The 23,983-nt window shown below is 38.7% G+C and overlaps 1 protein-coding gene across 2 annotated transcripts in view; it reads left to right on the forward strand.

Annotated features, from left to right (window-relative positions):
- Positions 1 to 18,062, forward strand: part of LOC111638483 (transmembrane protein 8B-like) — a 42,192-nt gene extending 24,130 nt beyond the window's left edge. Inside the window, exons 5-8 of one of the 2 annotated variants that reach the window (XM_023384207.1) lie at positions 9,255 to 9,415; positions 12,794 to 12,972; positions 14,345 to 14,605; positions 14,676 to 18,059. In XM_023384207.1, the coding sequence (XP_023239975.1) occupies positions 9,255 to 9,415; positions 12,794 to 12,972; positions 14,345 to 14,605; positions 14,676 to 15,023 (949 nt within the window). In that variant the 3' untranslated portion in view covers positions 15,024 to 18,059. Of the gene's footprint in view, positions 1 to 9,254; positions 9,416 to 12,793; positions 12,973 to 14,344; positions 14,606 to 14,675 lie in introns of both variants that reach the window. The other variant, XM_023384208.1, reaches the window with a different exon arrangement.
- The last annotated feature ends 5,921 nt before the right edge of the window (positions 18,063 to 23,983 follow it).

The raw sequence follows: 23,983 nt of genomic DNA on the forward strand, positions 1-23,983 counted from the left end.
CCCTGGGTCTAAATTAATATTTTATTAATAATGTTAAAATAATGTCACCAAATATTACTTCATTTTTGGTGAGAAAAATACTGTTTTAACGTGGGAATAGGCAGATAACAGATGTTACTTCCTTTCACAGAAGAGAACATCCTCTGACTTTCCCTTATCTGGTTAAAATCCTGCTCAGATGGGAAATGGTTACCCCTCATTCATTCCCCTTTCATCCGTTCTCATGAAAGAGTTACTGGCCGATGATTGGTTGAAATTCAGGAGATAGAAGGGAAATTTGTCCAAATTCGAGGAGTTCAGCGACAGATCGGAAAGCGTCCAAACTCCACATACGTTTCCCTCCTGATGACCAACATCCTTAGACGAGTCACTTAGAATAAGTCCGGAGTCTGCACTTAGAAATTATACTTTGATTTTGTGCACATATTGATCTCCCATACGAAGAAGTAAATGAACTTTATCTACAAGGTGTCCCTTACCTACCGAGAAGAAGACGAACGACAACTAAAACAGGTTGTATGTTTTATAACGATTTTGTGAGCTCTCTCTCTCGATCGCTAATTGGGTAGTAGATAAGTATAGATATCGCTCGATTTGTATGTTATTTGTCATAGTTCTGTCTCTCGATCGTCCACATTTTTGTATGAGTTTATTTTCTTGTTTTATTAAATTTATTATTCCGTTTTTAATTGGGATGTCTCTTGTTTGTGTGACCGAATCAGATCGTATACGCGTGTTTGTCCGCGCATCGATAAATTGACAAACTGGTGTCAGCATCCTGATGTAGATCCGAATCTCGCGATTTGGATCATTATTAAAAGCCCTCCCAGTCAAACGAATCTTGACATAAGATCGGATCTCTCGATCCGAAACTCGGAGAACTATTCTCGCGGAATAGTGCCGATTAAGTGTTACACGAGTACTACCTACTCCGTAACCCCGGCTGATCTCACATTTGTAAGCCTTATGAAGATAACAATAATGTTATTAAAAGTACTTCTTTTCTTGTTAATTTAATAGATACTGTAATACCAAAAGACATAGTGTAATTTTCTCAGAATACTTACGCATTGCATTGAGTGCACCAAAGATATTTTAAAATTCCTTACCTCCATAATAATTCTTTCTTCTCAATACATTTCATATTCTTGCATTGTTAAAAATCTAGTTAATGTTGCATTTATTTATTTTTTTATTAATTTGTATCTTTTTAACCTATTATTGAATTGCTATTGATTTATATTCTACATGTGGCATGTTTGTTTTCTCATGTATTGTCTTTGCAATGAATGTTGAAAATATTTGGAATTCTGTTTTGGTCTTGTGATTTTTTATCATGATATATTGTTATACTGTATCATGGGATTGCATTTGTGTATAATACTAACATTTTTATCTTTGCTTTTTTTTATTTGTATAAGCTTTCTATATAACCACTTTCCATTGTTTACCATTAGTATTTGTTTTTGATTTTGAATGTGCTTTAATAAGGTTGTCTAAAATGTCTAAAACTTTTTCTCAAAGCATGGTTTAAGGCTTTTCCATGTCTTAAACCGTGTCTTTGTGTGCAAAGTCTTTGTGATATCTCCATTTTCACATCATAGAAACAACAAGCTTTATTTATCGGAGCTCTAACATTTATCTTGAGACTTTACTCCACCGGAGCTTCAAGTAAAGGCTTGTTCCTGTGGTGTGAAAACATGAAATATGAAGACTTTGTGTATCTTCTTTATGTGAATCTTAAATCACATATTGCAGCATTAAATGACTTGTGTTCAAAATGTTAAATTATATAATTTATTATTTAGATTGCTTTTTGCTCATTGACTTATTTCCTGTTTCATGTTAGTGCACTTTTACTATAGACGGACTACCACGGGACACAATTTTCTTCTCTGTACAGGGTGGGTCAAAAGTCACTTTACCATTTAAAAATAAAATAATTTTTTTACTTTTAATTATTTTATAAGTTACTTTTTAACATTATAACGTACACATCTTGGAGATGTTTTTGGCCTAAACATGAAAGATAACATCTTTTAAATGGCCCCCGTTTTCCTCATTAGCATAGAAAGAGCTTGCGTTTGTGAAGTGACTTTTGGCCCACCCTGTACTTATTATGAAACTCATTTTGGACCCAATAAGTCCTTCTTCAGTCATGATACATAGATCTCATTGTGAATTTCTAGGTACTACATGCATGTACATTATTGGTTTTATAATAAAAAATTTCACATATGTACTTGTATGTGACAAAATCCGCTGAAAGGATATATTTTATCCTGGACACACAAATTTGGAAAGAAAATTCTGTACATTTTGATACAAAATACATGGAATCTGATGAATCCATACTCCATCTCGATTTTACACACTGGAAACTTGCAGGCTACATCTCACACATCTGCATTTACTTTGCCTTTGGGTGTGTTTCCTTCAGGCTCGCAAATATGTGTTAGTTTATTTTTTCATTTCCTATCTGTTAGGGAATTTAGGGAACCCTCTCAAGATTCATGTATCTGTAGGCCTGTATTTTCATTTTTTCTTTTATCATCATTTATTCTTTTATTCATTTTATCATCATTTTTCTTTTATTATCATTTATTTTATTTATTCATTTATTCTCATATTATCATTTATTCTTTTAGAAATTTTTATAATTTCTAAATGTTCAAATAATTTTCTTTTAAACATATTTTCTTTACGTTTTTGATCTTTAGTATTTTTTTTAATATTATTTTTGCATCCATTTTGGTTATAGTGTTTCACGACCACAGATTTATCATCACTATTTTTTATTGCTCAGATGTGATCCATGAATCTTATTTGGAGTTTCCTCTTGGTTTCCCCTATATAAATGTGGGGATCAGTGCAACTGCAGTCCAGCTTATATACAATATTGCTTCTGTTCCATATTATCATTTGTGGTTCATTTTCTTTATTTTTAATTATTTTGGCTAATTGATTATGCTGTTCCAGCTAGCATGAAACATAGGAAATATATAATTTATACTCTTTTCCAAACCTGAAGATGAAAGTACTAGTTTGAAATATAAAGTAAACACTAAAAAATTAGAGGTGTATTATTTATTGTAAATTCAAATGATGCTACTGCAGGACAGTTTCAAAAATTTAAGAATGGAACTGAAGAATGTAAGTCATGTTACTGGGACTGTTGTATGACTTTTAGAAAAAGAGAAAAAAGTGTAATACAGATGTAACTCATTATTTATTTATTCTTAAAAGAGATATCTTTTAGAATAAATAAATAATGAGTTACATCTGTATGAGTTTATAGAAGAAAAAGAACCATAGTATATTGTGCAAATTAAAGATAAAGTTTTTTGTAATAAAGGGTTTTTCGCTAGGGGCAATCAAACTTTGACAGTGTATAGCAACCATGTTAGTGAAGCTACAGCTGTCAAATTTGGAGGTTATAATAATTAATGTTGGGCAAACCATCGTGGAAAATTACAGTATTGAGCAATGTGTGCAAATCATTAAACTGTACTATCAACACGAGTGCTTGGTTCGAGCTACGTTCCGTGCACTACGTGATTTTTATGGTGCACACAATCGTCCTGTTGAGTCGACTATTCATTGTTTGATGGACAAATTCGAATCAACTGGTTTCATTAAACAATCAAACAACACTTGTACATCATCGAAACGTGAGGTCTGCAGAAAACATTGTTGCAATGAAGGAAAGTGTGCAGGATAAACCGCAGCAATCAATTCCTCGTCGTGCCCAAGGATTTGGCCTTTTGCAGACATCAATGTGGCAAACTTTGTGTCGGGACTTGGGCATACAACTGTACAAAATTCAATTTATCCAGGAACTGAAGGTAAACGACCATAGGCCACATCAAGCATTTGCTGACGGCTCATGAGCAGTTCGAAGTGGACCCCGATTTCGGACAGAAAATTATCTTCAGCGACAAGGCCCATTTTTGGGTGAATGGCTACATCAACAAGCAAAATTGTCAAATTTGGGGAGATAACAATTCACATGAGACCGATCAGTTGCAAGTGCATCCAGAAAAAGTCACTGTTTGGTGTGGATTTTGGTCTGGTGGGGTTATTATCCAATACTTCTTCCAAAATAAAGCTGGAACCACTATAACTGTTACCGGCGAAAGGTACAGATTGATGATAACCAATTTTTTGTGGCCTAAATTGGAAGATATGGATCTCAATGATATGTGGTGCCAACAAGATGACACTACATGCCACACAGTGCATGCAATAATGGATCTTCTGCACAACAAATTCGACGGCATGGTTATCTCATGTTTCGGCAATGTCAACCAGCCACCAAGATCATGTGATTTAACACCATTAGACTTTTTCTTGTAGGGCTATGTTAAATCATGGGTCTATGAGAATAAGCCTCAGATGATTGCTGTGTTAAAAGTCAACATAACCAATCTCATCAATGACATTGAGCCCAATTTATGCGGTAGAGTCATCAAAAATTGGATCTCTCGGATATGTGCCACCCAACGAAGCCGCGGCGGCCATTTGGCCGATATTATATTCCGTACGTAATGTAATGGAATACTCTTTCGAGTAAAAAAATAAAATTAATAATATCTCAAACACAACTTGTTTTATTTAAATTTGAAGTTCGAGCACCCTTAATGGAAAACCCTGTATTTACCTTTTATTAAAACATATATTAAAGTTTAAATTAAAAACATAAAATCATTTAAATTAGATTCCACTCTAGGAAGTCTGTCTGAAGTTTTTTTTTTATTAAAGAAGTCTACCAGAAGGTAAAGCTTGATAAACACTAGGTATTTTGTACTTAAAGGCATGTGGTGGTTCCAATTTTTTAAAAATTGTGTTGTTTTTTCTTACAATTTAAATAAAGATACACTGAGGATGATAAGAATATTAAAAGTATTACAGTGAAATGTTGACAATATGTTGGGTGTGTATAATATGAGTAGAAATATAAAGAATACACAAGTGCTATTCATAAATTTATTTTTTATTATTCTATTTATAGACTTAGTTCTTAAGCTGTCCTTTAAACTTTTCACAACCATATCAAATGAGCTAATTTTAATTTTTACAGTTTTTTACAATTTTAGATTTAATAAGTAAGTCTTATTACACATAAGACTTATTATTCTGTTGCATTGTAAGATGGTATTTTAAAATCACTTAAAATTAGACGTTATAAATTGTAATCGCATTGCGTATTTTTTTTAGTTTGTTTAATGTTCATATATTACAATTTGTTTAATTATTACAGACATTTACTTCATTTGTTGATAGTGCAAATTAATTTTAAAAAGTAATATTGATTCCTAATAGGGTAGCTGTATTCTTATTAGTTTAACTCTATAAACCTTTATGTCAGGTATAGTATTTCCTACAGCAAACAAGTATTCAATGTTTTAACCATGCACAGTTTATTACTCAATTTTTTTTCTTTATATGCATTTTGGGTTGACATAAATTCTCAACCCCTTTTCAGTGTCATATAATTTTCATATTCAAGGGCATACACAGGGAGGGGCAGCTGCCCCTCCCTGTGTATGCCCTTGAATTTTTCTTCTAGGCCCTTTAATTTTTTTTTCTGTGTACACCCTTTAATTGATACACAGACACACAGCACAGACATATCAATTTAGTATCAGTAATATAATGAATATTGTGACTAGACTAGAGCCCAGAGCCATCTGTCATGAAATCTTAGAACTATTTTGCTGTTTGCTGCTATTTTTGCATTCAAAGAAACTAAGAGTTGTCCCCCTCTAGTTCAGATCCTGGGTACACTGCTGTATTCAGTATTTATGATTTTAAATGCAACTTAATCCCATGGGGATTGTTGGACAGTACATCTTATAAAATTGAATGTCTTATTCTTATTACAACTTATGCCCACTTACTAGCATTAAAAAAAACTTTTTAAAATTTTTTTTTTATTTTTAAAATTAATATTACAAAGTTTTTAAAAAACTTTATAATATAAATTGTATTTAATATACTAATGCCTAGTTGTGCCTAGTAGTGCATACATGAAGGCATACATGCCTAGTACTAGGCATGTATGCCTTCATGTATGCCTTAATAAAAATTGATGATGATGCTGATGTCAAGTAATGTTTTCCTTTATATACAACAGACAAGGTTTCCTATTGTCAGGTTTAACAGAAAGAATACAGAATGGAATAAGAAAATTAAAAGAAATTCTTTTGAACAGACTGTTTTAAATCAAAGTTCCAGCATTGGGAGAGTTATGCATATCTGATACAATAATACCACTGAAGGGAATTAGACGCACTCAAATAGTGCTCTCAAAGCAGACAAAATTGAGTCAGTTTTTTTAAAGTTAATCAATGTCATCTCTTGAACGTTTTGTAGATTTTAACTCTTTTTTTAAGGGTTTCAGAAAAGGTATGTCCATCGCATTGGTGTAGGACAGGGTGGCGAACCTAAGGCACATCAGAGAAATCATCTGGCAGGTAAAGTATCATACAATTTCAGTTTATCACTTGTCTTTTTCAATCACCATTTCAATTTATCACTTGATCATCCTTTTTTCAATCAGCTTTTTTGCATTTATTCTAATTAAAGTGTACTCATTTTATTTATTAAGACAGTTATTCAAAGTCTAGAACTTAGGCACGGATAAACAAAGATAAGTGTGCTTACTATATGGCGTGCAGACTCTAAAAGGTTTGCCATCTCTGGTATAGGAGGTGTGACTTGTTTGTCTTTATCTAATACAAAGATGGTGCATGATGTGTTGGAGAAGTGTTTTTTTTTTAGGCTGTACTGGGGCTTCTTAATTCTTGTATGGAAGCTTCTAGCGTTAGCACGTACGTAGTCGTAGAAACATGCAGCCTTTGGTTCCAAATTGGAATAGTATAAACACCTGGTAAGTGTTTTCTCTCTGTCTGGTCTTTTTCATTTGTAAGCATTCAGAAGATAATAGGGCTTCTTTCAAAAGCAATCTTGCAATTTTGAGTTTATCACACCTGATTATTTTGTAATAGATGGAATATAGTACCTTGTCATGTATGATTACAACATATGATTTATCAACAAGTTTTGATGTGTTCGCTCTGGAGATTCTAGCATACGGCAGTGCCTTAATTAATGAGATTCGTAGAGTAGCCATACCGTTGGGTTAACTTTGTAACGAAACTTAACTCCTCCTACCTATCTCTTGTACTGTAGGTGAACAATGTGTGTAGACTCTTTTAACTAAAGCTAACACATTATCTATGTATGCTCAATCACATTATCTATGTATTCTCAATCACATTATCTATTCACAAATAAGTGGCTAAATGTAGCCACTTATTTGTGAATAGATAATGTGATTGAGCATACAAATAAGTGCAGGTAGGATTGTCTGCTGTAATTTGCAAAGTGATTCTAATAGAACAGGGCTCCCCATAGGTACTTCTCATCCTGGGATGTGTGTAGCACCCTCAAAGGTGAAGAATGAGGAATGGCACATTAGATACGTCAGTTCTAAAATGGAGATTATATTCCTATCAGAATACTCAATGTTAGAGACAAGAGAGACTCTTCAGTGCAGATAGTAGGGAACGTGAACTCAAAATCAGACACTATGTGATAGGTACTCTCTGAGACACTAAGATCTTCCAATATGCATAATACAGTACATCCTGTGGGTTGGTAACAGTATGCCCATATCCACTGCCTGACCGAGCAAAATCAGCGCCCTAGGCAAATGACTTTGACGTCATCCTATAAAAAAAATTGGCAACAATATAAAACACCAATGTAAAATAGAGTATCTATTTGTTTTTATTCAATATGCAGCACGCAATATCGCGATGGTGAGACTACGGCGCTACTTTCAAAATGGCGACTCTCGGGTCAACAGGGGAGAAAGGATTGTGATCAAAAAACATTAATTTTTTTCATTATTTATTGTAATTTATGCATGTAGTTTCGCCACGGAGCTCCCCCGAATTCAAACGCCTAGTTCGCCTATATGAACGGCCTTGAGCCCCAACAAAGTTGTTTCAAAGTTTCAGGGCAGTGTCAATATATCCATATATGGCACAGCCTCAGTCTATATAAATAAAAACGTAAATGTTCGTTTTGGTTAAAATCTTAAATTTCCGAAAGTTCTTAACCGATCGCTTTGAAATTTTGACACAACGTTGTATTCGAATACGCGCGTGTTTTTGTATTATATAGATGTCGAAATCCCCCCGCGGGGGAGAGGGACAAAATTAAGGCTTACCGTGAAGAACCGGTCTTCTATTATTATATTTTAGACGCGGTTTTTTGCGTTTTTGATCGCGTTTTAATAGGGTACGTCGAAAGAATATACACTAAGAAGAGAATTTTCGAAATTCCCTTCCGCATGGAGTGTTATACATTTATAATAGATACATTTTGAGCCGCAGCAACGCGTGGCTCAAAACGTATCTGTTATAAATGTATATATAGGCTATATTAATATTAAAAGTAGAAATGAATTATGTAGTAGCTTAAACAGTTAATAAAGACAAAAGTATTCTATCATTGAATCAACTTACAAACTGAATATTTTATTCTTTGTTCAAATATTCTTACTCAAAAGATGCTAATAAATTACAGTGATAAATTTGCCTTTTATGTATGTCAAACACGCATCAAACATTATATTTATTCAACGTCCTTATTCTTAGTTTGATGTTTTCGAATAACTTTTTGATCTCTGTAAATAGAAAATTCTCAAATTTATGATATTTTAGTTATATTAGCTATATATTATATAGAATATCTAAAACCCTTTTATCGAGGAAAAAATGTGTGTCTGTGTATTAAACTGAAGATACCGGGCCCAGTAGTGGCTATTCTAATGTCATTGAACTTAATAGATGAATATAGAGATCTGTTTCAAATTACGAATTAGTAACCCACACTCGATTATACATAATGTTTTGGCAGACTTAAGAATGAAATCTGTTAAGATTAATTGTATATATAACCGATATTGTTCTATAAATTTATAACTTAACTATTAAAGATCAATGATTTAAAAAAATTGTGTTTGTTCCATCTCAAAAATTATATGAGTTCGACAAGAAAATTAATATATTCGACGTAATTTTAAAAATTATGAGACTTTGGAGACGAGAAATGCGCATTAGGCTTAGTATTTTTCTTATATTATTTGTTTCCAGGCGGTTTAAAAAAACTATTAATGGTTGAAAAAATTGTATGTTGTAAAAATATATATTTATCGATTCCCTGGTATTTTTCGTGTTTAGTGCAACAGTTTCGGAACCGTGCGAAGTGGAAAGAGTTATGGTAGATTTACGTATACATCTTCAGCCTTGCGTTTTTGAAGGAACACCGTGTGGAGAACACGGCTATTGTCAAGAAAATCATTTTCGTCAGTTTTATTTCAGTTCTTGTCATTGTCTTTCAGGTAATATTCTCTTCCTTTCAAATTGTATTTTATTTTATAATTTTTGGCTAATTAATTTTTAAATTCAATTTAATGTAATGTAACTATTAAAATCGGCGCAAGCCGGCAACTTAACTGATCAAATTACTATGTTTTGATTGGTGTAATAGTTATTCAAAACATAACCCGAAATAATTACGATAATACTTTAATTCCTACAAATAACGCGTGGATTTTCTGTTTTTTGAAGTCAATTTGAAACCAAGATTTTGTTGCATAAACTGCTTGTACTCGTTACGAGCAAAATGAGTTGAATAAACAGTTTTGTAACAAGTTACAAGCTACTAGTCCTAAGTAATTTTGATCGGGTAAAGTTATTTATAATCAGTAAAAGTTGTAATTACTGGCTACAAGTTACGAGTATTATAAGTCTTGTAGCTTGTAATTTTTGTGCAACGGGGCTGGGCTGCGGCTTATGTGTCACTACGAGTTATCTGTCAGTTTTAAATTATAATTAAGAGTTTTCCGATGGCTTTTTCTTCATCTAAACATTAAAATATCTTTAAAAATTTATGGAAAATTCTTTACGCGATTATCGTGTTAATTTGCCGTCACTATCTTTCTGGAAAGTATCAAACACGCGTACGTATGCCTCACCTTTATTTTTCTCTCGTTTTGTGTACGGTACATCAATCCACATTTTTATCGATATTATTAGACACTCCTACTTAAACTTGTGTCTCGAATGCCGATAAATTTTCAGTAATTCCCTCCTCTATACCGAGGTGAGTCGGGAGAGGGAAATAAGTGGGGAGACAAATGTAAGCGAAAATCACCGTATTATCCTCGGTAGTTTTGGAGACGAAGCTGTTTGAAAGTTGCTCACGTACAATGATAATAATAATAACGAAAGCTATATATAGTCATACACTTTACAACTTATATACAAAGATGACGTGTCATTTCTTTGAGTAACTCGGTAACGACCATAGATCCTCCGACAAAATTGAATCTCGTCGTAGCATCTTCCAGAAGAAGATATCGACATTGGCGTAGCCAGTTTTGTTACGGGGGCCTAGTAGAGGCCAGCCCGACACAAAATTGAATTATTTCAAATTATTGTGGATTAAAATGAAATTTCCATAGCAATCGACGGTAACTTAACACACACAAAATATGAAACTTTCTTTAATCGTACGTTCTCGTAACATTAATATCAAATTCTAGCAATGCCTTAAACAAAAATTAACCAATCAATTATTTTTTTTTTTTACCATTCTTTAATTCACCGTCTTTAATCTAGATCTAGACCAGGAGTGGCCAACAGTTTTTTCCCCGGGGCCGAATTGGAAAAAGAACTTTTTTCGCTAGGGCCGAACCAGAGGCGGCCCTAGCGAGATTTTCGGGTGATGCGAGATCTTATTGCGTCGTCACCCCGTAGAGGCTAAACTGTACATAGATATTACGGATACACTTTTCACATTGGGTACAGAGAGTCGTTGACTTTTTTTTAGGGTGTCAGAATTTCTCAACTTTCCTATCACTTGGCATTGTGAGGCTATAAGGAATTATCGCGGATCCATTCGAGCAATTATTTGAAGTTAAGTCCAATATTCAAAGATTAACCGCGGGCCGTATGTTGGCTATGCCTGGTCTAGACTTTCAGTGGGTACACTACACCAAATTAAATTAGCTTAAGCTTTTTATTTCTTTTTGCAAATCGGCTCGCCACTTTTTCGGCTGTAATTTTCTGAGGAGGGGCACCGGGTTAACTGGGAGCGTGCCCACCCACGCCCCTTCCTGGCTACGCCCGTGGATATCGAACGTGCCGATAGCGACGCGGACGTATGCCAAAGTGATGTAAAGTTCAATCGACTCGATCGTAAAGCGTATCGAAGGTCGGAGTTCAATTCCCGAGCATTTATTGCGAAAGTTATACGCGCGGCATTCGTTATTATTGTCGCGCGGGAATAATTTTCAAACGGCTGTATTTCCCAAACTACTGAGAATAATATCCACGTTCATACAAAGTGTTGCGACCCATATTGTTATCTTCCAACTTATTTCCCCGTTCTCCCGACTCGCCCCGTATGAAATCTATCAGAAAACTATTTAGAAGCCAACCGTTGATTTTCGCGTACGTTAATCCTCGACGGCAAATAAGGGCTAAGCGATTCCTAGCGTGTCGCTTACTCGGATTCGAACCCGGGTCCTGTAGAGCAGCGGGCCAATGCCTTCGTTGTCTAGGCCCGAGGCCGCGCGGCACGAGCGTACTCTTTCCGACGTTTCGTTATAAACTTTGGTTAACGGAGGGTCGGGATAACTAGTCCGACCTCTATCAAACCAAATTATACAATTGGAGAAATTTACGATTACGTTTACTTTTGAAAATTGTACCAAAACAAATTCTCGTACACAATATAACGGCATTTAGCCTATATAATTATATAACGAAATATATTTTATATTATAACTATTCAAATTGACGGGACAAACTTTTTCCTTTAATAAATAGGTCAATAATACAATTCAAATAGTTCAAGTATTTTTAACCTTTTTTTTGTAAGTAAATTTAATTTTTTTAACATAAGTTGAACACGATGCTAATCTATATATATATATATATAGTCGAGATGGGTTGATAAGGATAATAATAATAAGCGCAGAGCCCAAACGGTTATGAGTCGAAAGTTGAAATTCGGTACACACTTAGGGTGCTTCACGAGAACGTCGAAAATCCTCCCCACGGGAGAGGGAGAGAATTAAGGCTTAACCCGAAGAATTGGTTCCGCTGTACTATTTTAGATGCGGTTTTTTGAGGAAAATCGAACATATTTTTAGACCCGCGTGAAAATTGTCTAATTAGTCTCGGAAGAGAGCCAACCTAATTCTTGCATCGGTAAAAACGGGTAAGACGGGATATAATTTAATAATCTTAATCTTCGCTATGGTTACTTTTTGCCCGAGCAACGCCGCTGGTAATAATATAAAGAAACTCGTCATTCCGCATCCCGGGACTTAAAATCTCTATTATCCCGGAGTCTATTGGAAGATTTTAACAGATATTAATGAAAATAGTCCGAATTTCTAGGGTTAAATATTGTAATTTGGTTTACAGATATACGAGACCACCGCCTGAAAGTTTGAATTAATTCTTCCCGAGATTGGTCTAGACAAAATTACGCGGTTTAATTAACTTAGGATAATATTTTAATTGAGTGCGGAAATTTTTGATGGACGATATACTGTATTTATCAAATTTTCATTTTATCGTTAGTAGTAATGGATAAGAATTGTTAAATACTTGGATTAGAGATTCATTTATTTATTTTTATTAATAGGAATAAAAACGAAAAGAACTTATATTAAACGTGTTTTTTCCCGTCGCGCTTTAAACAGGATGGCGAGGATGGGGCTGTACCGACGACAGAAACGCTTCCATGCCTTCTCTTCTCTTACTCAAGACGCTGCTTTTGACACTGAGTAATCTGTTTTTCGTGCCCGCCGTAATTCTGGCCATCAAACGAAGATATTATACCGAAGCGGTGGTCTACACCGTCACCATGTTCTTTTCCACCGTAAGTTTTTAAATTCTAATCTATTTACTAAATATAATCAAAAATTACGTATATTTATCTAACTAAATATATACGTTAATTCGTGGGCGATATCGTCGGGAAAAATCGAATTAAACCGAGTCGTTTATTACATCTCGAGGTGTAAAAAGCTACGAGAAGCGTTACTATATCCTCTAACTCGGTGTTTCCCAACCTTTTTTGCGCTATGCCTTTCTAACATTCTTACGCCCCCTAACGTATACAGTGGCTGTAGGTTAATTAACCGAGAGCGTTTTCTTTTTGGCAAGTTATCCTTATCCTCCGAGCATTTTTCTGCATTATCTTCAGATCCACGCTTTACCTTTTGCAAAAAGTATGTAATTTTAGATCGCTCGCTTCTAGTTAAAAGGTCTTTATAAATTTCCTTATATGGTGCTAAGCACTTAAGAAGAATAAACCAAGTATGGAATAAGGGAAAAACATTCGCAACATCAGAAGCAGAAGCGTCGCGATCTGGCAACATTGCAACAAGTTTCCAGAAGGACCACCTGTATCGACAGAAGGGGAGAAGAGAAAATTTACATACTTGAGTACTAATAGTTCGCGAAAATAATAATTTTCGTCAACTATTATTACTTAAGTATGTAAAAATTTATTACATTTCATGATGTACGAGGGTTTTACCCAATTCTCGAACCGTGTCAGAGTAAATCCGTGCTATAAAAGTACCGTGTTATACGGGGGATGGTACCAATTCTCGAACCGTGTTAGAGCGAATCCGTGCTATAAAAGTACCGTGTTATACGGGGGATGGTACCAATTCTCGAACCGTGTTAGAGCGAATCCGTGCTATAGAAGTGCCGTGTTATACGGGGGATGGTACCAATTCTCGAACCGTGTTAGAGCGAATCCGTGCTATAGAAGTGCCGTGTTATACGGGGGTTACCTGTATAATAAAGAATCCGGGTCATTCGACAAATACAGGAAAATTTAAATTTCAAATTTCCTATCGGTCCGTTAGTAATTGAGATAAATGCGTGTCCGCGCGGGCAATAATAGCGAAAACCAAAAGAGGCGCTTTTCTATCGAAATCTGAGCCTCCGAAATTCGATAGGATCTTCCGTACCGCCGGTGGCCGTGGGTATATGTTTCGATTAATACGACGTAGGCGGCGGCCGCGTAAGATTTTTGGGGGAGACAAATAATTACGTCGATAAATTTTAATTTAATTATTGGGCCGCAGTTTGAAAATATTGTACAACTACGAATTCCTACCGTCGTCCGTCCGTTCGTCTTTCCTTAATCTGGAGATGGTTTACGGTTTTAATAATAGAGTTAAAAAGAGCGTAGAGACGTATTGGATGTGAAAATACTGTAATTTTACGCATTTCAGTTTTATCACGCCTGCGACGTGGACATTTTCAGTTTCTGCCTGATGAAGTACGAAGTGTTGCAGTACTGCGACTTTTACTCGGCCATCTTGTCGTTCTGGGTGACGCTGATCGCCATGGCCGATCTCCCTCAGACGTTCAGTTCGATAGCGCACATGATCGGTGCCTTAGGAATCGCTCTGGGAGTGGAGTATCAGAGAACCGGAATCTGGGTCTTCGTCGTACCGGTCATGACCGGAATCGTAATCATGCTGTTCTCCTGGGTTAGTACGGTAAACTGTCATTTTCTCCTTATCGTAATTCGCCTTTATAACGTTGCCGCGTGGTTTTCAGGGCCGCAAGTGTTACTACTCGAAGGCGTGTTTTCCGGTGAAGATCAAGTGGCTGCTGAGTCTGCTTCCGGGCACCGTGCTGGCCGCCGTGGGACTGATTCTCTTCGCATTCGTGGAGACGGAGGACAATTACAAGTACGTGCACAGCGTCTGGCACGTGGTCATCGCTCTGTCCGTTATATTTTTTCTACCCACCGAGCGCGTTCCTCCTCCTCCGGCCGCCTCCTCCAGATGCAACGGCGAACAAACGATATTCCACCGCAAGACCGTGACCGACTCGGAGCTGACGGACATCGGCGAGTACCGCCTCAATTCCGATCTCAGTTCTCTCATCGGCGAGTTGAGATAGGGCCCCTCCCCCGGCCTCAATCATTTCCAGTCACCAAAGAACATCAAACTTTTTTTAATTTTATATATTTATTATATTATATATATTTTTAATTGTTTTCGTTTTTCTAGTTATTTTCTTTTTTATTCTATTTTCGTAACCCGCCCAGGGAACGTCTCTTTTCGCCCGTCCCCGGACGAATTTAAAAGATTTGAACGACGGGAGGGAGGACCGCGCCTCCTGGCCCGACAGGATTGGAAAAAATTCCGACGAAAATCCATCCGGACCGGGCATTAAATGTAGGGGTGGACTTAAAGGCGCGAGGGGGGAAGAGAAAGGAGCGTTCGGGAAGGCGGGTAACGGAGGAACGGACGTGGCCCCGGTTCCGTCCGTTTCCCGCGCCACCCGGGAGTCGATGGTTTTCGCGGTTCGAAAAGAGAACGAAAAATTGCCGATTTCCCCCGACTCGTTCGGCCGTTGATTTACGGTGGCGGCGAATAAAAGGCAATAGGCGGAAGCCCGGGCCCGTCTCGGAAACTTACCGAGGAATGGGAAGAATAAGCTTTCTGTAGCCTTCCTTTCCCTGGGAATTTTAAGTTTTTCCGCCGTAAGACCTACGTATTCCGATCGTTTCGTCGGTGGCTAAAGCCTACCGAAACGTTTCTTGGTACTCGCCCGACGTATTTTTGAAATTAAAACTTATCTCCGCTTTCCGGCGCTCGGCACCCGGGCTTAAATCCGCACGTTCCAACCCCGTTTACGCGCTTCTCGCCGTTACGCGTTAAATATTTTCTGCTCCCTCGTACGGTACCTTTCCGGGCGGCGCCGGAGGTTCCCGTCGACTCTACGTCCCGGACCGGAAGTTTTTTTAAGTTAAAATGCCAGTGAAAGTACGGCTACGGCGCGCTATAAGCCATTTGCCGGCGGGACGGTACGCTTTCGTATTTATTTTTTCGTAACCCGCGGCGCTTCTGCGCTTTAAAGCGCCAAAGACCGACGCGGCCCGCGGTTCCGGGCGGAGGAAAAAAAGCGAGAAAATGCGCTCGACGTTTTAAAAGTACAGTACGTACTGTACGTCGTTCGGACTTATAGGCGTAGCCAATGGCCAGCTCTCGGTATTACCGTATTTGCGTTAAGGTGCGCGACGTAATTTAAGTGTATATAATCGGTCGATAAATCGTGCGGGCGGGCGCAAATACCGCGGTATTAATCGACGGGAAGGGCGACAAGCGCTAATAATAACCGGAGTTTCGGTTAAGAATTAGGCGGGCCCCCTCCGGACAATAAACGAAAACCGTCGACGAACCGGACTTTCCTCCCCTCCGTCCACCCGAAGGACTACCGGCGGTGGGGGCCACCGAGAAGGGATACGTACTTTCCCCGCTCCGAAGCGCCGTTTTCCGTCGGGCAGATTTTTTAGGCGGGGAAGAATCCCCACCCTTAAATTACGCCCGGTCCGGGTGGGAAAGGATTACGTCGTCGGGCCGGAAAAATCTAGTCGAAGAAACACCGGCCGGACGGTTACTGCGTTTACATTTGTTAAGTTTTACGCATTTAAAGATTTAATTATCGGACCCCGGACCTTCGTCGTCTACGTCCTCCCGCCTCCCTTCCCTTTTTGTAGAACTCGCCACCCGGGCGACCGAGCCCTCGATCCGGAACGGTCGACCCCGTGGAAAAATTTAGGTTTCGAACGCGGCCGGCCGTTTCTACTTAATCGGGCCCGCTACCCCCTTCTTAGTTCCGGCTACCTCGGAAGGTAACGGGTTCCGTTTAATCGTAGGCGCTCCGATCCACCTACGATTAAACGGTAGATACCGGTACCGTAGACCGCGCCGGCCCAAAGGTGGGAAACTCGCCCTTTAAATAGGAAATTCCTAGTTTCGGTACGGTCGACCGCGGCCCTCGGCCCGGAAGGAAAGCGCGGGTTTTTTACAAAAACCTCAGGCGAAAGGGTTGGAGAAAGGCGGCGGGAGGTCGGAGGGGAGTAGAAACCCGGTGGGTCGGGGGTGGAGCGCGGATCGTCGGTCGTCGCGGGTGTTATTTGTCCGACCGGACGCGGGGGAGAGGCGGAAGAATACTTAAAAATAATGTTTGGAAGAATCGGGTGGACGGCCGGAGGCGGCGGTCTTACAATCTTTTCGTCTTCGGCCGTCCTCTTTTGTAGGCCGGGCCCGGCCGTTATGGAAAATAAAATGTTGTTAAACCATTAATTGTCTGCGAATTCCGTCGGCGGAGATCGCCTTTCGACCCCGCCCCGAAATTTTCGTCTTTTTTGTTTTTCGCGCGGCGGAGGCCGGACACGGTAAGAAATCGGGAAAAAGGCGCTGGGACCGAAAGAAAAAGGGTCTGCGGAGGGAATCTCCGGAGACGGAAAGAAATCCGCCGAATTTCGGGTCTCCGGGTAAACGGTATTTATTCGTATTCGAGTGTCCGGTTTTAAAAAATAAATTAAAATTGTCGGGCGCGAAAAAGCGGAAGTTTAAAAGTAGTGGCCGGGCCGTCGTAGCCCCGCCTTTAATTTTTCCCGATAATGTCTCCTATTATTTCTCCGTCCCCTTCTGTTTAACGTCGATCGAACATTATTTTATGTTTTATGAAAAGCGCGCAGATTTGGCAAAATATCATTAACCCAGTCGGCCGATTTCCTTATATTTGGTCAGCGAAAAATCGTCTCCCATCGCCTTTTCCGGTTATTCGCGGACCGCGCCGAAGAACGGCACTACCGGACGTAATTACAAATTTCGTTCGGTCGCCTTGCGTCGTCCGTTCCTCCGGTAATCGAAAACCCTAATTACGTTCGAACCCTAATCCGTTGGCCCTACGGTAGGGCCGGCTCCGCCCGTAGGACGAATCGGTCGGGTGATATTTTGCGGTAAACGGCCAATCCCCGGTTACGATTCGTCTTATTTAACGACATTCCCGACTTTAGATGGCTTTTCGTCAGTATCGGCGTAATCGTCCGCGGTTAATTTCGTGGCGTCCCGGAAAACGGTACCGAGCTTAAAGTCGGGATCGGAAGTTAGCGTTTTGGTCGATATAAAGATTCCGGGTGGGGCCGGCGATGCCTATATTCGGGCACCCTCCGAAGAAAAAGGAAAACAAACGCCAGAAAATTTTCCAAAAATCTTTTCTTAATTAAAATTCATTTTTTAAATTATATGGCGTCGTCGTCTTCTATACTATTTACGAGCGAGCGACGACGTAAGGTGGGAATTTTACGCAATTCTGGTTAAAATTCTTTTTATCCGTTCGTCTCGACTCCCCCGGAATTAAATCGCCAATGCGCCACCCACGCGTATACGTATATATATGACTAGCAGACCCCGCCACGCCTTGTTCTGGCTCAAAATGTATCTATTATAAACGTATAACGCTTCCCCGTGGGGGGAAAATTTTTCGAAAAGTTTCTTCTTAGTGTATGTACATTCTCTCGACGTACCCTATTAAAACGCCATCAAAAACGCAAAAACCCGCATCTAAAATAGCATAAATAGAAGCGGAGTTCTTTACCATAAGCCTTAAACCTAACCATCTCCCTTCGGTGGGGTCGAATTTCGACACGTATATTATATAAAAACACGTGCGTACTCGGATGCGGCGTTGTGTCAAAATTTCAAAGGAATCGGTAGGAACAAACGAACGTTACATTTTTATTTATATAGATCAGTGTTTTTCAACCTTCTTGTATACGCGACCCCTTTACAACTTAAAAAATTTTGGCCACCCCCTAGGGCCATATTAAAACTGTATCAGTGATTTTAAAAACTATTTATTTATTTTTCTTTCTGTTGAGACAGATTATTGTTGATTAAAACGAAAGTTTCAGGAGAATCGACAATAACTTAACACACGTAAGGTATGAAACTTCCTTTAATTATAACATCGGGCACAGGGACCTGTTGACCTTTTTTTAGGATCAAAATTTTCAGATTCTACTTTTCTATTTTTTATTACTTTTTGCAAATCAGCTCAACACTTTTGCGGCTAGGATTTTCTGGAGTGGGCCGTATCCACCCAGGCCCCTCCCTGGCTACACCCATGGTTGAGACCTAAGAATCGATCAAAAAACCAATTGTACTGTAAAATAAACACGTACAGCCTTGGCGCTAAAATTGTAGTTTTTTAATGTAGTGTAGTCCTACAAACACTTGTCTTTTTCTTTTACCCGCGACCCCCGTGTAAGGCTTCGCGACCCCCAAGGGGTCGCGACCCACAGGTTGAAAAACACTGATATAGATAAATAGATAGATCTGTTTTAGTTCATTTTCACAGAAAAGCGTAATGCCTGGCAGAAAACCAAACTTAGGGCGTCGTACTCGTAGCGCCATCTGTTGGACAAAAAAGCCTTAACCGTAGATGATATCATTTAATTTATACGAATGTTTAACGGAATAATATACAGCCTACGTCCACCCCGAAGGTCCATTCTAAATATTGATGAAGGAATTTTTGAAATCGGATGAGTAGTTTCGGAGATTACCCGCTGCAACGAAACTTACATACAAACATTACCTCTTTATAATATTATAGTATAGACTAAAATACCGAGTAACGCGTCTTTCGGACTCCGCGTTAACGCTATGGCCGTCGATATCTAATAATACCACTCGACTTCGTACCGTCCTCCGTTTATCCTATTTTCCAACCTCTAACTCGTTATACGTAACGTCCGTAAATAGGATCCTAAGTAGCCGAATTTCCATTTCTGCCGACCCCCTCGGTTTAATTCCCCGTCCTCCGACGTCCAGTATCCGAATCTACCGACTTTTATTCCCTCCTCTCTAAGAGTAACCACGCATGCCTGATTTTGAGTCATTCCTGGATGTGTGGGGGGGGGAAAATAAAAAAGTTCCGCAAAACGGAACCAACACCCGAGTAGAATCGGCCATATTCTTTAGGTTAATTCTCAAAGGAGTAATCGTGCACGCCTGACCTTTATAATTCTCGGTAGTTTATGGGGTACAATTTAACAGCTTCGGCGACCCGTACCGACCACCCGAGTAGAATTGAAAAACCATTTGATTTTCCTGGCGCCTAAACGTGTGTGAGAACAATGTCTGGTGAATGTTTGGAAGAATTATTTTCTATAACCTTATTAACTTTTATTATTTATAACCTAATAAATTAATTTTTCAGGTTTTAAATTATTTTCGGATCAAAAATTATAAATAATTTTAATATTTAGAAAACTTCTCAATTCGTTTCTTCCGTTTTCATAAAACATCTCGATACTCTTTATCAGTTTCTTCTACGTTTTCAAAAATTTATTGTTTTAATATCCAAGTAAATTAAAACACGACAACTTAAGACAAAGTTTAATAAATTCTTTTTAATTATTAAATTATAAAATTAATTTGCGATAATAATGTTTACAATTTGTACTAATATCAAATGTGGTTGACAATTATTAATATATATTCGTCTATAAAATTTAATCCATTAATTTATTTGGTAGTAAAATCGACTCGCCATTGTCTTTCGCTGATAATTGATGCTTTTTAACATAATCTATAGCCCAAGATTTCTCTTGAAATAATTCCATTAAAAAATTATTCGTATGAAAAATTAATTTTGTGATCGGTGCTACCCAAACCATTACTACTACTATTTACACTATTTACACCATAGACTTCTACGCATACTTTTTTCCCGCGAGTTTTAATAGAATTTGTTGCCGATAAACATCGGTGGCGTAATAATAAACACAATGGCGTAGCGAACGTAACTGCACCCGGGCCGCGACACTATATTGGCGACCCCTCTCCCTTCAGAAACAAATTTTGTTATTCTTGGAAACCATTAGGCTCCCCTCTGCCAGTGGCGCCCGGGGCAAGCTGCCCCACCCTCTGCCGAGAGGTTTTCTTGGTTTTTGGGCGATAGGAAATTCGGAAGTTCCTGGAGGACAGGCAGCCTCAAAGGATTAACCCATGCTGTATAGCAGCCTTAATCCGTCGCTAACTTCTCTCCACTCGACTTTAATTACTCTCTATCTCGTTACTAAAGGCGCTATCGATACGTATACCGTAGTTCCTTTCTGGCGGCATCTTACGATAATTGGCAAAATATTAACGCCGGAAAGATACGGGCTTAAACTTAAACTACGATAAACTGCCTAAATCCTAAATTCCCTTTTTGTAGCGCTTTTACCCGTCCCGATACTTACGAGTTAGTTTAACATTTGTGTACATTTCCGTAATTAAATATAATTGTCGCGCGCTCCCTTTCCTTTCCCAGCCGGAAAGACCGGGTGCGGGCGCCCCGGTTTCGTAGTCGGGATAAGGTTAACGTTTCGAATCTGGTTTATTTTGACGTCATTTTTTAATAGAAAACTATAACTTTTACTTTATTCTCGGTGCGTATTATATTTATTTTCGAACACTGGCGTAGGCGAGGGATGGTTACTAACATTTATTTATAATTTATTTGGGAAGAGGTTAGATATAAAGAAAATTATCATTATTCCGGGCCAGTTTCGTTAATAAAAAAGACATTTTTATTAACGTTATTCGATCCGTCGGCGCGATTTTGCGATAATAGCCGGGTGGAGGCGAAAAGATGTAGGTCGGACGTTCGGAACGTCGAGCGCCATTCCAAAGGCCACGGTCGAACTTGTAGACTTACGGGAAAGCGGCGCCGAACGTCCGACCTACGCGTTTTCGCCTTTAAAACTCGGGCCTCCACCCGGCTACTAATTCTCCTACAAGCGTACGAAAGAAATATTTCCGCGGTGCGGAGTTTGGCCATAAGAAGATTTACGTATGGCTGGAAAAATAAATTCGATTAACGTTTGAAACGCTGGGTGGTCGAGTAATTTGGAGGACGTTTTTCCCTCCTTCTACCGCCATTAAGGACGCTTTCGCCATACAATATCGTCCGCGGAACAGCTTTTTACGCTATCGACGTTAGCGCCGGCAAAGACGCCATTAGGCTAAATAACGACTTTTGTTTGGTCCGAATAACTCGGTTCCGTAGGCGATTCGAAAAAATGGTAACGCCGTCGACCGTCGGTCTTTTCTTAATGTCGAGAACGGAGTTAGACGGACGAAAGACGAGACCGGGCCCCATTAAGTATGTAAGAACTGCCCGGGACAATCGGAAGTAACCCTATTCGAATTAAAAAGTTTTCCCTCAAACTACGGTTAAAGCGCTAATTTCGAACGAAATAAATTCAAAAATAACTACCGCTTTTTAAATAAGCATTATTAGGTAGCGCGTTATTCGGTTACTCAAAACGGACGGGTTTTATTGTTTTATTTTCGCGTTTATAAGAATAAACTTAAAAGTACCGAGAATAAAGCGGAATTTGCAATTTTGTCTTTAAAAAAATTACATTAAAACTACCGACGAAATTCGAAATACCGCCACTCCGCTCGGCGGGCGTCGGCCCGGTTCGACTATTTCTAGCCCGGACTAAATGGTCGATTTAAGATGGCCATTTAGTCCGGGAAAAACGTTCTATTAGCTCGGCCGGCCAATTTTTACCTCCTCTCTATACGACGCCATCGCCTCGTCTTCTACGTCCCCAAATTTTAAAAGCCTGCCGGTCGATAACTTTTCAAATATTCGTATTAAACGTTTCTCCTATATACGATTACGGAAGAAAAGGGTGTATATTGGTTTAATGGCCAACGCCGACGACATAAAACGAATTTAAGAGAAACAAAAAATAAACCGAAAATACGTTTAAAACGACGGATCGGAACGATTAAAAATAATTACGCCAATTCGGCGGTAGCGGAACGCTATAATACCGAGGGATGCGAAATAGATTGGAATACCGTAAGAATAAAGACGAAAGAACGGAACGAACGACCGTACGAAAAGAGAAATCCGCTTACGGTGGAATGCAATCGTCGACGGAAAGAACGGAAAGGGGGAGGTATATAAGAGAAAGCGTCCGGTAATACGATAACGGTCGTCTACAACCCCGAGAAAAAGAATACGATAACGGCGAGAATACGATACATAAGTTGTAAATTTGTTTCTTAAAGTATATGCTTTAATGTAATTTGTCTTTATTACTATTGTATACTGGTATGTGAGAAATATAATAAGAGTAACTCCGTTTGTAATTTTGATTCTTGACGTATTTAAAAAGTAAAAAAAAAAACTAAGTAATTTAACGTAACCGGGCATTGTCGGAACTTTATAAATTTATATCGATTTTTAACCATTTGTTTTAGAAAAACTCGGACGTAAACTGGCCGACCAGGGACCAACTAGTCCGAAACGCGGTACAACGTGTAAAAAGTGTAGGGGTGAAAAATAAAGACCGCTTTTTCCCATAGTCTTTCTTAAATTTTGCGGAACAAAGACGTGGGTATGATAAGTCCCGTTAATAAGTCCGAGTAGACCTTTTAAATACTAAAGAAATCTTTTCCTTACTGGTTTTGCGGCCAAATCCCCGATCGACCGAACGGTACTTAAGACCAATAAATAAGCTTTTAACGTCGAAGGAAACGTAAATAATTGGCGTGTCCCCGTTTCGCTTATTTAGGTCTCTACCGATTTACTTTTTCGCCCCCGTGGGAGTTATAACGGGACGATGGTAGCAATAAATTACTTTATTTCGGTTCGAAAAGAAATTCGACGAAAATTAATATTTTAAAACTTAACGTTTGGTCCGGTCGACGCCCTAATTTCTTGGCCGCCGGAGGATAATGCCTTAAATTACGCCCAAAGGATTATCGTCCCCTTCCGCGTAAATTACCGTAATTATGTCCGGCCGCTATCCGTTTGCCGCCGCGGTGACCTTTCGTGTAACTGTAAACCGGTGGATCTCGACCTTTCTTGTCCATGTACCCCAATAGCCCGTTAATTGTTTCTCCTTATATTTTTGTACGTGAATTTTATAATTACTGCGTTAGATGTATACGGCCCTTATAACCGAGCGCCATAAAAAAACTAACCGTAACTAAAAGCGAATTACTTATTTTACGTAAATAACAATAAATTTAATCGAGTACATACATTTATTT

The sequence above is a fragment of the Centruroides sculpturatus genome, unplaced genomic scaffold (genome assembly GCF_000671375.1).
Source record: "Centruroides sculpturatus isolate CEXI.00-Female unplaced genomic scaffold, Cexi_2.0 scaffold1110, whole genome shotgun sequence".
Taxonomy (NCBI): domain Eukaryota; kingdom Metazoa; phylum Arthropoda; class Arachnida; order Scorpiones; family Buthidae; genus Centruroides; species Centruroides sculpturatus.